This window comes from Phaseolus vulgaris, chromosome 8 (genome assembly GCF_051622355.1).
Source record: "Phaseolus vulgaris cultivar YP4 chromosome 8, ASM5162235v1, whole genome shotgun sequence".
In the NCBI taxonomy this organism is placed as follows: domain Eukaryota; kingdom Viridiplantae; phylum Streptophyta; class Magnoliopsida; order Fabales; family Fabaceae; genus Phaseolus; species Phaseolus vulgaris.
In genome coordinates this window covers 10,516,862-10,534,947 of record NC_143505.1, presented here as the reverse complement: position 1 = coordinate 10,534,947, position 18,086 = coordinate 10,516,862, and the positions used below count along the sequence as shown (strand labels likewise).

At 35.4% G+C, this 18,086-nt stretch overlaps 1 protein-coding gene across 3 annotated transcripts; it reads left to right on the top strand.

Annotated features, from left to right (window-relative positions):
- Nucleotides 1-326: 326 nt before the first annotated feature.
- Nucleotides 327-3,030, top strand: LOC137826273 (trihelix transcription factor GT-3b). 3 transcript variants are annotated; one of them, XR_011083471.2, is made up of 3 exons: nt 327-962; nt 1,418-2,012; nt 2,689-3,030. XR_011083471.2 is itself a non-coding variant. In XM_068632181.2 (2 exons), exons 1-2 carry the CDS (start codon nt 639-641, stop codon nt 1,949-1,951), a joined length of 858 nt encoding a protein of 285 aa, XP_068488282.1. In that variant the 5' UTR covers nt 492-638; the 3' UTR covers nt 1,952-2,078. The 3 variants fall into 3 exon arrangements, 1 of the variants encoding a protein (XP_068488282.1); XR_016515205.1 differs by having other exon boundaries at nt 484-962; nt 1,410-2,012; XM_068632181.2 differs by lacking the exon at nt 2,689-3,030 and having other exon boundaries at nt 492-962; nt 1,418-2,078.
- Nucleotides 3,031-18,086: the final 15,056 nt, after the last annotated feature.

Genomic DNA, 18,086 nt, shown 5'->3' with positions numbered 1-18,086 from the left:
TAATAATTTTTTGTGAGATTAGTAAGTCCTTTGAAGAAAATGTTCCTAGTTTATAATAATTTTTTCTAATTAATCAAGTGTTTTGAGATAATATTGTTAGATGATATCAGTTTTAAAATTTAAAATTTATGACGAGTTTGTTCTTAAAAGATATATTAATTAATTAAAGAAAAAAATGTATATATAAATTATTATTAACTTTGATTTTAAGGCATATGAGATTATTAAAAGTGATATAAGATTATTAGAAGTAGCTGAAGCAATCTTGGTGTTATTATTTAGGAATAAAAAAACAATATAGATAGCTTTAATTTTTTGATTTCTAAGATTTCGTCCTTGAAATAAAGAAACACTTTGGCTTGGACAACTAAGCTAAAGAAAATCTCTTTGTTTTTTTTTTCTCTTCTTTATTACGCGATTCACACCTGATGTTCACACCACACCTATACCTACATATATATTCTCCTCATCTTTTTCTCTCTCATCTTTTGCTTCTCTCTCTCTCTCCTCCATAACCAAAATACACTCTTCAATAACTTTTTTCTAGATCATTCAGAGCCACCTCTTCTCCTTCTTCCTCTTCTGTATTGGATTTGAGTCTCTCGATCTTTAGTTTTTGTTTTCGTTTTCAATTTTTCATGGAGGGTCATCATCTCCATCACCATCACCATCACCGGCAGCAGCAACATCAACAGCAACATCAACAGCAACAGCAGCATCACCACCCTCACAACATCACAACCAGTGCTAACGTGGATGCCACGGATAGGTTTCCCCAATGGAGCATCCAGGAGACAAAAGAGTTCCTCGTGATCCGTGCGGAGCTGGATCAGACTTTCATGGAGACAAAGAGGAACAAACAGCTTTGGGAAGTCATCTCCAACCGGATGAAGGAAAAGGGTTTCCATAGAAGTGCAGAACAGTGCAAGTGCAAGTGGAAAAACCTCGTTACCCGCTATAAGGTATTTTTATAACATTCATCCATTCATTTATACATGTCATATTAATCACATCAACCCAAATAAAACTCATGTTCTTCTTCTTAAGAATCGCATATCTTTGTCCTTTTCTATCCTGGCCTATCACGTGTTTATAAATTCTAATCAGTATCTGGTTCAAGACTACCACATGTTCACGATTCTGATTAATATCTGGTTTAAGACTACCACGTGTTCATGATTTCGATCGTTGTGTGGTTTAAGACTATCACTTGTTTATGATTTCAGTTGATATATATCTAGCAGGTGGGGATTTTCAAGAATTTAATAGAATTCATTTGATCGCTGGTTTAATTAATATATGTATATTTTGATTCAAAAATGTGTGTTGGCGATGTGGTTTTTATACATGTTATGAGTTTTTCTTAATGGGGTTTGTGTAGTGATAGTACTACTTTTTTTGTTGTTGAGATTTAAAGGGGTGTGAAGCGATAGAGACAGAGGCGATGAGGCAGCAGTTCCCGTTTTACAATGAGCTTCAAGGGATTTTCACATCAAGGATGCAGAGAATGTTGTGGGCAGAAGCAGAAGGAGGGTCGAAGAAGAAGGGGGTGCAGCTTTCATCGGAGGATGAGGAAGAGGGAAATGAAGAGAGTGAGGGAGATCAGAAGGGTAGCATGATGAAAAAGAAGAAGAAGGGGAAGATGGTAATTGGAGGTGGTAGCAGTAGCAATATGGAGAGTTTGAAGGAGATAATGGAGGAGTTCATGAGGCAACAGATGCAGATGGAGGCACAGTGGATGGAGGCGTTTGAGGCGAGGGAGAATGAGAGGAGGATGAAGGAGATGGAGTGGAGGCAAACCATGGAGGCATTGGAGAATGAGAGGATGATGATGGACCAGAGATGGAGAGAGAGGGAAGATCAAAGAAGGATTAGGGAAGAAGTTAGGGCTGACAAGAGAGATGCTCTAATCACAGCTCTTCTCAACAAGCTCAGAAGAGAAGAGATGTAGTATATTAGCTCTAGCTTTTATTGTCTTTCTTCTTCTCTTCAACCAAAGCTTAATTTAAGAGGTTTGTTCTAAGAACTCTCAATTTATATATCTTCACCATTAATTTATATCCATACTTTATGCTTCTTGTGCTTGGCTTTACCATGTTTATCATATATATATATATATCTCATATTCTTTATTTCAATTACCTATTCAAGCCAAAGTAATGAAAAGAATCAACAACAAAAAGAAGAAAAAAAATTGGTTGTAGGATATTCTTGCTGTTTTTATTTCGAAATAGGCAAATAATTATGTGTTACTTTTTTATTTGTCATGCAATATAATTGAGAGAGGACCAATGTTGATCCCATAATGATGCTTTCATAGAGATTCTATTCTTGTAGTAGGTGTAGAGAGATAAAAATATTTTATATATATATAATTTGATGTTCCTAACTATAACAACCGAAAACGGGAAAAAGATTCACAAAACATGTCACAAGATAACTCATCATAATGTCTATCCATATATGTGGAGAAGCTCAATTTCAAGGTTTGCTTAAATGAGTCACTATTACACAAAGTGGTTTTCATTCACTTTTGGCTACTAAACAAAAACACTAAAAAATGGTTTTTAATATATAATATATATGTATATGTATGTGTATGTACGTAAATATATACGTGATGCTACTCTCCCTTATACATATTTACACAATGGGTGTGAAGCTGAAGTAGGGTTTTTTTGATTTAAGTGATGAATTGTTGTGAACTCGTGTTCATGAGGGTGTCGGTGCAAGCATTATAGCCCAGCCATGTGTCCCAGTTAGCTTTGAAAACGACGTTATGGTTGAGATTGATCTCAGAAAATGAAGAGAGGTAGATATCTATGATGATTGAATGATTCTTGTGGCATCACCTCACATCATAGCTACCAAGGTTGATCATAACACGAAATTGTACAAAATATGTGAAGCGTGCGTGAGTTATGTAAATCTTTTTCATTATTTTTCCAAGGACTTGATTGTGTATTACTGATAGAACATACAGACAGAAACTACAAAAACAAAAACAAAAAATCAGTTTCAGTTGAATCATGATCATCTTCAAGTTATGGATATGGATGTGAGATTTTGCATTGCTAATTAAGTAATTGATGTTTGCATGCAAGAGTTCATATGCGAAAAGGTTACTCATGACATTGACCCTATGTGCATGTGAGAGAGCTAGCACATCATCATGATCATGTTAATTAGTATGCTGAATTTCAGGTTGGGTATGAACTTATGACTTTAAAGTGGTAACATTCTTTAAGCCGTGTCTTCTGTGAGAGTTGATTTTTTTATTAATAAAATAATTTAAAGATAACAAAAGGAAGATCACAGAGATCAGTAATAAAAAAGGAAGTGTTTGTTCAAAATAGAAAAGCTAAGATTGCATGATAACTTTTTGTCTACAAATTTATGTGCGTGCGGTGTGTGTAGGGTATATGTGTTAGATATCTATTAAAACACTTTTTTTTTATGTGGCTTTTATTCTGAATGACATGTGTAAGTGTTATTTAGTTTTTTAAATGAGAGTTTGTAAATATAAATATAATACTCTCATATACTGTTCAAATATGTAAAAGCTATAGTTGAAATTTAGTAAACGATAAGTGCAATTATATTTTATATACATCGAGATGAAATAATTAATTACAAATTAAAGAACCAAAAGCTATTAAAGCATTTTTTTTTTCATCTCACAAAATTTTATTTGATCGTTTTACAACTATGTGTGATAATATTAATTTTGATTGCTAGAGTTGAACCAGATTGTTAACCTATCTATAACTTTCTCTATAAATATTGATATAAAAATATTTAAAATATATTATTATTTTTATATGTAAGTTAAAATTAGTTTTATATATAAATTAATTGATATAAGTTTCCTTATATAAATTTTAAGAAATTAACTTTTAATTTTTGGATAAATTAATTTTAATTTATAAACAAATAATTTAAATGTAATAATGATTTTTTTTATTGACAATAAAAAATTTAATAAATGAGAGTTATAAGGATACTCCGAACCGCACAAAAAACATTCAAACCATTGAGTCATAACCTCAAGCTCATAAAAAAAATCTTGTATCTAAGCTTAGGTGTCTTTATACAAATAGGAGATTTTCTCAGTATAAAAACATTAACAAAATACGCTTCTAGGAGCAATCCTCGCCCCACAACAAAAACAAAATTTATATAGAGACAAAATAGTTAAGAAACATACTCACAAGATTCTTCCAACACATAGATGATGACCGGATCAACAAAAAAACATGCAAAAGTCATAGGGCTAGGCAAACATAACTCATGAAAACATAGAATTATTACTGGTTCCTTGCACATGAACCTGAAGAGGAGCCCCTGATACAGCACAAGACATCATGTACCCAAACAAGGTCCTCAATACACAATCTTTAACACAACCTGCAAAACCAAAAAGCTACCACAAGCATAATATAATCAAAATACCCAGGTTTGGAAGCATAGTCTTGCCCATCTTCCTGACCAACCACAAGGGGCAGCCAACTACAGAGTCGAACGAGAGCAGAGCATAACCTATCTAAAAAAGACATGAATGACCCATACTAGCTCGAAGAATCACCTAGAAACCGCACCAATGGATTACTTCATAGATTTTAGACATTCTATAGGATTAAGGCATCATTCAGGATAGGAGAAAAATGTATTTGGGTATATGTGCCACAATGAAGTTTTCCTCTCCTTCTAAAAATGAAATTGTTTATGTGATTCCATATTTCCTGTATTACAACAATGCACATGCATCTCCAAATTTCGTTTTCTTTTTCCCTCAGAACACATATATTAAATTGATTAAAGTGTTGATTTGGCATATTGTTATGCGTAAAATGTCTACCTATCCACTTATCACTTAGTTGCCACACGTTGGCAGCAACCTTACAAAAAACAAACAAATGACTTCGATTCTCCAACTATGTCTTACATAAGAAGCAGAGCCCTTCACCTACCTGAATTCCCTAGATTGTAATTTATCATAAATGACAATTCTACCTATAATTACACGTCATATAAAAAAATGGGTTGAGAATAGAACTTTTGATTTCCAAAAATCTACAAAAGAGAACTCTTGCTCCTGGGGATATTGTAAAAGAAACTTTAAATATGCATATTTAACTATATATATTTTAGAATTGTCATCATCCCTTCAAAGCCATTAATCATTCCCTTGATTACTCATTTTAACTCTTTCTAGTTTATTCATAAATAATGTCACCATCTCATGCTTCCATTCAAACTACTCTCTTCTCCAAACTACCTTCCATTGTTAATGGTCATCACCCCCAAGTTCCAAATTTGTCTACTGCCCTTCTTTACTTACCGAGTATGAATATACCCTAAGGTAGCTATCTTTTAATGATTCATCACCTAACCACAAATCTTTCTAAAACCTTATTTTGTTCCCACTTCCAATTTTTCAGCTTCTATTGATATCAAGCCAATTATTTGAGTCACCCCCACACATCTTTCTAATATCTCTCCACCACCATGAGTCATGACTTGAATCATGTGGTTCCTCAAGCCCTCTCCAAGAACCATATTTGGACTCAAGAATAAGTTTCCATAAACTTTGTTCCTCCCCTCCTAGTCTCCATTTCTATTTTTGTAATAAAGCCATGTTAAAAAATTTTAGGTCCTTTATTTGTAAGCCCCCTCTGATTTTGTTTGCACAAATTATCCCATTTTACCTAAGCAAGTTTTCTCGTTTCGTATATCCCCAACCCCATAAGAAATTTACTCATATTCTCCTAATCTCTTTGTACACGCCAATTGGTAATTTGAACAAAGACAAATAATAAAGGAGTATAACATAAATTACGGACTTAATGAGAGTGACTTTGCTAACAAAGGGAGGATGTTTTCCTTTCCATAGGGAAAATTTCTTTTTGACCTTGTTGACCATTTCTTTCCAAAAAAAAACTTGGATCTATGATCCCCCTTACTGGTACCCCCAAATATTTAAACATTACTTCCATAGTGATGTAGTTTAGTATCTCAGAATACTTGTCTACTCTCCTATTATCCATGTCTGTAGCAGTTATTTTATTTTAATAAAGTTTACCTTAAGGCAAATTCTAATCCAAAGCATCTCAATGTGCATTTCTTTTCTTTTCTTTTCTTTTTTTTAATAAAAAGCTATCATTAGACATCACTATGAAACATAACATGTCAATTTGCATGTAATAAGCATAATATTCTTTACATATGCCTTACAGAGAAAGATGAGATTGTTTGCAAATTGTACCATACTAACATTGACTTGATTAGTTTCCCTCCCCAATTAGTTGGTAACTAAAACTTTGGCACCTAATTAAATATCAATTTAAAAATTATTTATTATAAATAACACTAGTAAAAAATATCAATAAGACGACTCAATATATAGACGGTTTTTACAAAACCATAGTTAAAAAAAGTGTGGTGGCAAAGTTGTAATTATTTAGTTATTTAAACAACGGTTACTCCTTGAACTATCGTTATAAGAGTGTTTGGGTTTTTAATGACGGTCCAACCTGAACCGTCGTTAATTGGTTGATTCTTAAAATCTCGCGCTCCCACTTCTTCGTTTGCGCCTTCATTCTTCTTCACTCCTTCATTCTTCTTTGTCTCGCCTCCTTTCTTCTTCACGTCTTCACTGCACCTTTGCATGCTGACAACACCTAAACACTAAACCACTATAGAAGGTTAGTTAGAATTTTAAATTTATTTTATAATAAATATTTGAATGTTATGTGTTGATTAGTTAGTAGTTTAAGGTATGTATCATCACTAAAAAGAAAGAAAGCAAGACTCATTTGGTTTGCATAATTGAGACAATATTGTAAAATTCATTAAAATAGGTAGAAAGTGATTTTTGATCCAATTTTTTTTGTGGAAACTTCATTTAGTGGATATTTGATGGAGGAGTCCTAACATTGAAGAGAAGAGTAATATATTTGGAGTTGGCAAAAGTTAGCATAAAGAAACTTCAAACAACCATAACTTTTGATATAGAAGTTGGATGGAAACGTGTAAAAAATGAAAGTTGTTCAAAACGAGGTAACAAATCAAGTTGTCAATTCATGAGGAGGATTAGGGTCGACCAAAAATCCAAAAATCCACCATTTAGTATTGTTTTTTTAAATTTTTAAGTATTATTTAGGTCTTTTCAGGTATTTTAAGTTTTAGTTCTCATACTTTCACTTGTAAATTCTGAAATTTTGCATGATTTCCTAGTATAAATTAGAGATTTATCAAACTATTATAATTATGATTATATTACATTCACAAATTTATTATACATTACATAATGTTATCTGTGTGTTTTAACATAAAATCTTATTATTTCAGTGTTTATTTTTTATATAACATCTTTAGTGAAAGGAGAAATGCAACTGCAAATGCAAGGAAACTCATTTTGATGCACCTTAAGGTAACCATATATAACACTTTAGAATGACATAAAACATTTTCATATAGTTATAGAACTTTTTGTACACATTTATATTTAAATTATGATATTACGTGCATTATTGTTCTGAAAAATTGATGTTTTATGCAGGATTAAAATGAGTATACAATTATAATAAATTTTTTTAAAAAAATACACTTATAACGACGATTCTCACTCGAACCGTCTTTAAAAGTCCGTCATAACCATTTATAACGACTGTTCCAAACTTATAAGTGTGTTTTTTTATTTGTTTATTTGTTTGGCAAAATGACAGTTTTTACACGTGTGTCGTTAATGTGGGTTTATAACAACGGTTATAGAATCGTCATTATAAACAACTTATTTATAACGACACCCGCAATAACGATGATTCGAGAACCGTTTTTATATGATCTTTTTAACCGTCGTTAATGAGCTATTTTGTACTAGTGTAAAAACTACTTTAAATACCAACAATATTGTTAATCTCTAAAATAATATCTAATTTGGTGAATATAATAACTAATTACTTTTTGTTTCTAAAATTAGTTTCTATTTAATGATTTTCTTATAATGTATATTAATTATAGTAATTGATATATATACACTACAAAAAAATCATCAAACAGAAACAAATTTTAGAGACAAAAAATAATTAATTGCTATATTAACTAAATTAGAGATTATTTTAAAGACTAAACAAATTTTTGGTTTCTAAATTAGTTTCTATTATTGTTAAATAGTTTCTAAATTGACATCTACTTAACTACCAAGATTTTAACTACCAATTATTTAGATTCTAAATTTGGCAAAAACCCGTTAATTAGATACCAATTTAGAAACTATTTAACAATAATAGAAACTAATTTAGAAAAAAAAATAGTTTTTAAAATAGTATCTAATTTAGTCAATATAACAACTAATTATTTTTTGTCTCTAAAATTGATTTTTATTTAATGATTTTCTTGTAGTGATTTATTTAATGTATATATATATTATATATATATTATATAATACTTAATTAATCTCAACTAATCTTTTGGAAAAAAAAATCAATTTAATAACATATTCTGACTTTTTATAAGTATATGTGGCAGTTTTTGCCATTAACAATGTGATGTTCTTTTTTTAACGATTTTGTTTTAAAAATTAAACCGACCATTTATGAATAAGAAAAACATGGACCATTTAGATAAGGCAGGTAGATCGATTGGCTAGTAATTCATTAATTCTCTTATTTATTACGTGGACCAACATAATTAAATTGAGCTAATTGAAACGTGTTTTAACTAATTAATAAAGTTTTCTGCTGAGAATGATTTTAATAAAAATATTTATTTGAAAACATTACAAGTTTGAATGTGTAAATACCTTAATTAGGTTTTTTTTTTTTTTCAATTTTGGTTTGATTTTATCATGAAAATGAAGAACTTAAATGAAATAGAAAGAGCGTGGATTTGTCTCTGGACTATGTGTCTCGTCTAGATCTGCCAAGTTTAACTTTAAATTGAAATTGTGGGATATATTTTTCCCTTTTTCTCCAATAATAACTATTTTTCTGCTTATAGTGAAGTCCTTTTACTATAAATAAAGGCATTTTTCCCTATATAAAGTACTTTTTGGAATAGTTTTATAATGAACAAGGTTTTTATAGTGGTTAAAGTTCTGCCTAGATTATTTCCCATATGAGATGAACACACATCTAAAAGCAATATCAATTATAGATGATCCTGCCGGCAACTCGAACGGGGAGGAATCGCTTCGTAGCACTCTCTGCCCTGTCTACGCGACTGCGTCTTCTGCAGAATCACCCTCAGGACCTTCTCTTGCTGTTCCAAACGTGACCTGCAAAACACACAGACGGCGCCTCTAGCGGCCGTTTGCACTCTGACGATCAAGTTAGTCCACAGAACCACCAAAGACTAGAAAACTGGTAATGTGTGTGTGAAAAACTCTTGCACTCTGTTTTTCGTCTCTCTTTTTTTTTCTCCTCACTCTCCCCTGATTCTCTCTTTTATCTCTCTTTCCCTGCTTCTGGGCATAACAGGATTCTGTTATGCTTTTCTGGCATGTGTCAGAACCCTGTTATGCTTTTCAGAGAAAGCGTACCTTCAGAATCAGCAGTGGGGAGCGTGAGAGTCTGCGCATGTCTGCACGTCTCTGCGCTTGGCTGCGCCTGTCTGTACCTTCAGTGGTACAGAGTGCTCTTTTGTCTGGACCGCACCCCTCTCAGATGATGACACGTGGAGGCCTGCAACTCACATCTAACCACACACGTGTCACTTACTGGAAGGGCTCTAGCGCCTCTCTTTGTGTGCCTAAGTTACGCCCTTGCGGAGTAACTCAGGATGTTTCTCTTATCTGGGTAAATCGCATACTCTTAGGAAAACGTCGGGTGTGGCTGGTCTAGGCACACTCACCAAACGTTGCTTCTCTGCGTAGGCGACTTACCCTTCACGATGCCACGCACGTAATGGGTTGAGGGAATCACCAATCACTGATTGGCTTACTAGTTCCCTCAGGCCACTCTCGTGCATGATTCCCTGAGGGGTGCTCATGCGAGATCCATGCGTAACGCTCTCGCTGGGAACCTCAGTCCCAGTTTAACTGCGTGTAACACGAGACCCCGATGACAATACACCCGATGACTGATCAGTGTTTATTCGCTTCTCGCGCTCTGCCTCCAGGCGCGAGTCTGGGAACTGGTCTGCTGGTGGCCACTTGGCTACTGACCACCGATCACCATTCTGGGTGATCTATCCCCCGACCTCTCTGCCGCCTGATCTGTCGGTGGTAACTTGGTTACTGACCACCGATCACCGCTCTTGGCGATCGTCCCCCTGACCTTTCTGCCACCTGGTCCACGTGTCACCCTTCGAGTGGTCCACGTGGTTCTCTGTTGCTGACGTCATCGACCACCGATGACCGATCGGATCACAAGCCCCCCAGTCTCGAGTCGAGAACTCGTTCTCAGCGAAGAGACTAAGTGGTCGTGCCCTCAGTCCACGTGGCAAGTGGGGCCGCCTCACGTGCCACCTCATGTGCTGCTTCTTTAACGTTTGGACTTCCTTTCTTAATTTCGCGACACGTGGCCCCATCAACGGCCAGCGCTGTGCGTCGCTAGCGCTTCTCTTATTCAAATAGGCGCGCGTTTTCACTGCTTCATTTTCTTCTTCAACACACATAAATGTGCACATGGTTTTGCTTTTATCTGCTGTGTAATCATCTGATATAACTGACTAACTCTTGCTTTGAAGAAATCGACTTAGCGCCAACTGGTGCTTAGCTCTGTGAAAATCAACTTAACTAGACAAACTATTAGTTTATAACAATAACATTCAACGCAAAATCACTTACTAGGCAGTAGGCGTGGGTCAGTCTTAGTATCTTAAATCTAGCTCGCCTGATCTGCCAAGTGACATGCGCACTTCTATGTCATCGCCTCAAAATCTGCTAACTTAGTTCTCGCCGCGTACTTCTTCTTTCGAGTTTCAATCACAAAGCCGTGGGCTTCTTTGGATGCTATTTTCCTTTTTATCTGCTAAGGCGTCCTCTGGGGAGCGGCCTCGTTCCTTGAGCTACCAATTCTACTCATTCTGGGAGGAGAGTTGCCTTTAACGGACCTCCCTCTGCCTCCCCTGAGCCTTTAATTTGAAACAACTTGATCTGGGTAGTGAGGCGTCTTTTACGAACCTACCTCAGCCACCCTGTGACTTCTTCCACCCTGATAACTTATCTGTTGTGCGATCACTGAGCAGTAGGCGGGAGTCATTTTTAGTATCTGAAATCTCGCTTGCCTGATCTGTCAAGTGACATGTGTATTTCTAGGTCATCGCCTAAAACTTTGTTGGCCTGGTTTTGCACTGAAAACTTTCGAACTTGCCTCAATTTGCTTACGCAAAGAGGTCTTGTATTCTGTTCTGGCCTGCACCCGCTCTAGGCGAGGATAATTTATCTCATAACTATTTAACTGACCTCAGCTTCGCTCGAGGGCGAGGAGGATTTAACTGATAACTATTAACTGACCTCAACTTCGCTTGAGGGCGAGGAGGATTTTCTCTGGTGCCTCAACCTGCCCAGGGGCTACATCCTCTTCCCCTGGATGCACTGAAGACTTTCGAACTTGCCTCAATTCGCTTAAGCAAAGAGGTCTTGTAAACTATTCTGGCCTGAACTCACTCGAGGGTGAGAAGGACTTTCTCTGGTGCCTCAACTTGCCCAGGGGTTACATCTTCTCTTCCCCTGGATGCACTGAGGACTTGCAAACTATTCTGGCCTGAACTCACTCGAGGGTGAGAAGGACTTTCTCTGGTGCCTCAACTTGCCCAGGGGTTACATCTCCTCTTCCCCTGGATGCACTGAGGACTTTTAATCTCATCTCGTACCGGGGCTAGCTATTCATACTTGAGGAGGGGGCGTCCCGAAGGAATCCCTTAACCCCTGCTCAAGGACTAGACGCCCGGATTTTAACTGTTATCTTGTTCTGAACTCTCGCCTATACTCGCTCTAGGCGAGTAGGACTTCTTAATATGTTCTCGCCTACGCTCGCTATAGGCGAGGAGGACTTCTCTTTCTCGCCTGCACTCGCTCAAGGGCGAGGAGGACTTCTTCTCTATCTCGCCTGCACTCGCTCAAGGGCGAGGAGAACTTCTCTTTCTCGCCTGCACTCGCTCAAGGGCGAGGAGGGCTTCTTCTCTATCTCGCCTGCACTCGCTCAAGGGCGAGGAGGACTTCTTCTCTTGCCTCAAAATGCACGAGAGCGCTGAGGGCTTTTTGCACTACTGGTACCTCCGATCGCCAAAAGACGATGAGGTCTCTAAAACTTTTAACTACTGCCACCGATCGCCGTAAAACGATGGGAACTTTAAAACTTTAACTACTGCCACCGATCGCCGAAAAACGATGGGGGCTTTGAAACTTTAACTATGGGGACTTTAAAACTTTAACTATTGCCACCGATCGCCGAAAAACGATGGGGACTTTAAAACTTTAACTACTGCCACCGATCGCCGAAAAACGATGGGGGCTTTCAAACTTTAACTATTGCCTTAAATCTCATAAAAGCGAAGGGGTCTTTTTTCTGGAAACTTAAAACAATATAAGCATGCGAACTTAAATAACTTGGAAACTTTGATAAAACTGTTTTTACTGAAACTACTTCTTAAAGAGTGCCCCTCGAAAAATTGCTTTAACTGAAATTACTTCTAATTATTACCTTGGCAATCTGGTCTTGTGTTTCGCCCTCTAAAGTTTCCCCAACTTAAAATGTCTTGTCGTTGATCTCCTTCTCAAGCCACATCTTGACTGGCCGAGGCCTCTTCTTGCTGGTTGACTCTAACGGTAGACTTTAGCCCTTCTATCTCCGTCTGTTCAAAGGCTTGATCCACACCGGTGGTGGGCTGCGATCTAGGGTGCCCATGTCCAGATTGCCTCTGAGCCAAGGGTCAGTGCACATGAGTTGTAATGTACCTTTTAGAGGAATTGTCCTGATGGCTTGACCTTTCACCGAGAGGCTTCGTCGTCCAACACTTCTATGACCCTTTTCTGGGCTGACCAACATCTGAGTTGAGCTCACGACTCACCTCTTGTGCCCAATCACCGATGACCTCCCCCGAACCCTTGGGTCGAGCTGACGGGCTCTCCCGCATGGTACTCATGCCCCTGTCTTACCTGGCACTAGGTAACCATTTACTCACGGGGCGGCTATGCTCGAGTGGTTGCACTGACACTGAGCTAGGCTGACTTTACTGAAGTACAACTTAAGGTTTGCCACATTCCACGCTCAAGGAATGGCCTTAACTGGTCAGCCTTGGCTTCTTCATTCACTGATTGAAGGGCTTCTCCACGATTTGACGTATGGTCATCTCTTCGCTCCTAGTGCGTGCGGGTCTCATGTTCGTGGTTTCAGGAAGCCCCCCTTGACTATCTGCGATTTGAGGGCTGGAACTAGGTTGGAAACTGCAACTGGAACTGAAAAACTTGTGTGGTGGGACTGATGTTTTATATCAGGCCCCACGGTGGGCGCCAAATGATCCTGCCGGCAACTCGAACGGGGAGGAATCGCTTCGTAGCACTCTCTGCCCTGTCTACGCGACTGCGTCTTCTGCAGAATCACCCTCATGACCTTCTCTTGCTGTTCCAAACATGACCTGCAAAACACACAGACGGCGCCTCTAGCGGCCGTTTGCACTCCGACGATCAAGTTAGTCCACAGAACCACCAAAGACTAGAAAACTGGTAATGTGTGTGTGAAAAACTCTTGCACTCTGTTTTTCGTCTCTCTTTTTTTTTCTCCTCACTCTCCCCTGATTCTCTCTTTTATCTCTCTTTCCCTGCTTCTGGGCATAACAGGATTCTGTTATGCTTTTCTGGCATGTGTCAGAACCCTGTTATGCTTTTCAGAGAAAGCGTACCTTCAGAATCAGCAGTGGGGAGCGTGAGAGTCTGCGCATGTCTGCGCGTCTCTGCGCTTGGCTGCGCCTGTCTGTACCTTCAGTGGTACGGAGTGCTCTTTTGTCTGGACCGCACCCCTCTCAGATGATGACACGTGGAGGCCTGCAACTCACATCTAACCACACACGTGTCACTTACTGGAAGGGCTCTAGCGCCTCTCTTTGTGTGCCTAAGTTACGCCCTTGCGGAGTAACTCAGGATGTTTCTCTTATCTGGGTAAATCGCATACTCTTAGGAAAACGTCGGGTGTGGCTGGTCTAGGCACACTCACCAAACGTTGCTTCTCTGCGTAGGCGACTTACCCTTCACGATGTCACGCACGTAATGGGTTGAGGGAATCACCAATCACTGATTGGCTTACTAGTTCCCTCAGGCCACTCTCGTGCATGATTCTCTGAGGTGTGCTCATGCGAGATCCATGCGTAACGCTCTCGCTGGGAACCTCAGTCCCAGTTTAACTGCGTGTAACACGAGACCCCGATGACAATACACCCGATGACTGATCAGTGTTTATTCGCTTCTCGCGCTCTGCCTCCAGGCGCGAGTCTGGGAACTGGTCTGCTGGTGGCCACTTGGCTACTGACCACCGATCACCATTCTGGGTGATCTATCCCCCGACCTCTCTGCCGCCTGATCTGTCGGTGGTAACTTGGTTACTGACCACCGATCACCGCTCTTGGCGATCGTCCCCCTGACCTTTCTGCCACCTGGTCCACGTGTCACCCTTCGAGTGGTCCACGTGGTTCTCTGTTGCTGACGTCATCGACCACCGATGACCGATCGGATCAATAGATATAAATAAATTTTTAAAGTGATCTAACTTAATTATCAATTTTAGAATCTAAATTAATTAATAGCTAAATAGGTATCAAATTAAAAATTAATTTATAAATTTATATTTATAATAGATACTATTTTATATACTAATAATTTTTTAGTTGATAAAATAGTATCTAATTTATTAAATATAATAGTTAGTTATTTATGTTCTATAAAATTAATTTCGATTTAATAATTTTTATCCGTCGTATTTTCACATAACGTTTGTTAATTATGCCATATTAAATTATCTGTTAAAATAGTTTATTTATATTTAATGAGATTGGTTTTTATTTTTAAACTCTTATTGATTATTTTTATTAAATTAAATAGTATTTTATAAATTAAAAAAATTATTAATGTTTTTATTATTAATAATTAGTTATAAAATTTTAGATACTAATTATTTAGAATTTTAAGATAGTCTTTATAATAATTAATTTAGAATATAAAGTATTTAATAATTAAAATCTTGATAGTTAATGTTAAATATAATTTAAATTTTTTTATTAATAATAATAATTAGTTTTTAATTTATAAAATAATATTTAATTTAATTAATATAATAACTAAATTTTTTCATTTTTAATAATAGTAACCGCACTCGTTCTATTATTTTGATGACCATACGCATTCACGAGAAAGATTATAAAAAACATTATAGCTAGTGCGAGAATAGAGGTGCGGCTGTGTATTTTTACCATTGAAATATGTAACATCATTAATCAATAAATTAAAAATTTATTTTTAATTATTTAATTAACATTAATTATCAAAAATATTATATATAAAATAAGAAATATTTAATTAGTTATAAGAAAATATACTTATCTTTTCTTTGTACCCTAAAGAAACTTAGTCAAATCGTTTTTATCATTTATCACTATCAATCATTTCCCCTCCATATCCTCCATCACCATCACTCTTCTTATTCTTAACCCTCCCAATCAAATATCAAAACGTGAGTGTTTCGCTTGTTTGTTCTTCCCTCTTTCGATCTGACCTCTCTTACTTCCACCGACACACTTTTATCTGGTACGTTTTATTTTTACTTTTTATTCAATGAACAAAATCCTACTATTATTTTTGTTGTTGTTTTCTTTAATAATTTTGTATAAATTTGATTAAATTGTTGTCTTACAATGTCAAAGACATACATAAATGAATAAAAAAGAGAAGTAAATTGAAACATTGCATTTTCATATTCTACTTTTTAATTGAAAAACAACACTTACTAGTTGATTTCGTCGTTCTGGAAGAAAATTATGACTTTTCATATTTTGAATTTTGTCTATGAAAATAGAAAACGAAAAAGGTGTTTAATGGAATAAAAGTGAAGATGATCTGGAGGAAAAAATGTATTGTGCAATGCTCCTCAACAAGCCTCACTTTGCAATATTTAATTTTGAATTTAAAAATAATGATATCTTTTATGTTATTTTTTTAAATATAAAATTAAAATTGCTCATAAAATAATAAATATATCTTTTCATCTATTTTTAAAATAATAAAATAAAATATAAATATAAATATAAAAGAATCCATATATATTTGTATATGCAAAATTTGTTATTAAAAAGAATGAAAGAAAGCTTGTGAAATAAGTTTGAAGCAATAATTTACATAAAGAAAGTGGAGAAGAAATTTGTGTGTGAAAGAAGCATTTAATTTATTGGAAATTGAGTTGTTTTATTTTATGACAATCCATTATTGGTGTTTGAGGAGAGTTTGGATGGAAAAGAAGAATTGCGTTTGTGCGAGTGGCTTAGATGATGAGATATTATAGGAAAAGAATGTGTGGTACATGCGCACCGACACAAAACACAAACACATCCCTTCCAACACGCAAAAATTAACTTAATTACATTCGCCACCACACTACTCATCATCATAACGTCTGTTACGTGATGTCTCTAATGTGCTGTGCCCAAGAACCTCTTCCTATTCCTATTTTATTACTTCAAACCAAACGCGTTTCTCACTATTACCCATATATTTTTATAAATTTATCACCGACTTCACATGAAAACCAAACCTATAATTTATCATAAATTACAATTTTGGACTTTTTAAATTAATTGGTTGAATTTAGGTTCTTATTTATAAAAATTTAACTTATATTCTTAGCTTTTAAATCGTCTTAATTTAATTAACAATTTAAATAAAAATGAAAATTCGACATGTTCTTCTTCTGCAATGTTTTAAATAGTCAACCAAGTTCAGAAACGAGGTTGAGGGAAGTTGCTTGATTAAAACAAAGTAAAAGTAAAAGCAAAATGTTTGTGATGAACTACATTTTTGAATTTTCTTTGTTCCTACTAATGCTTCTTTTCCCCCCATTTTGGTTGAACCATATTTTGCTTTTTGAAGCATATGAATATTTTATGTTTGATTGTACAGTGTTGGAACTAGGGAGGCACTTGTCATTGCTGACCTTTCGTTCAATTCGTCCCACAATGTCTTAACAGTGTCAGCTTTTGAAAGGTAGAGAACATGGGGTTTCCAAGTTCCAACATGCTACAAAAATTCTTCTTTTTTTCCCACAATTCATGTTGTTTACAGCCAATAACCATTCCCAAAAGTCAATTAGAGAGGTGATGGAAGAGCTTGAATATTATATGAGACAAGAGTTAACTTTCAATCAACATGATTGAAAGGTTATGAAAAGTTTTTGTGGCATGTGATAGCTGGAAAAGTATTTGGTAATAATAAGTTTTTTTTTAATTTTAATGTATTTAAAATACATGAAATAACTTAATAACATAAAGTCATAAAAAAATATTGAAGTTTGCATCTACTTATATACAATCAATGAAATATTATCGATCTCCAGTTAATAAGGGATTTTCAATCGTATTTATTTTATCATAACATTTTAATATCTAATAAATGTTTATATTTATTTTATATTTAATATGTTAAAATTTTATGTGTAATAAACAAATATTTCATAATACATCATGAGAATGAATGTAAAATTTTATTTTATAAATTAATTTTATAATATTAAATTAGATTTAAAATTTATTTTTTAATATAATATGAAAATTATTTATAATTTATTATAGTAAAGATTGTTGAATTTATTAGACTATTCCTTAATTGTTCCTTATCATTAAAAATATCCTTGAATATTTTATAAATTCAGCTGTGCATAGTTATTTAATAGTGATGCTTAAAGATGGCATTGCCAAGAGAAGTAATTAAAAAAAAAAAACCTTTCTGCCAATATTATTTGATGGTAATAATTGGACCAACTTTTTGTCACTAATTGATCGAATAATTAAGTCAAAGACATTCATTATTCGTCCTTTTCTTCTGTTTGTTCTCCCCACATAATGGTGAAGCACTAAAATAGATTCAAAATTAAATTAAATTGGTC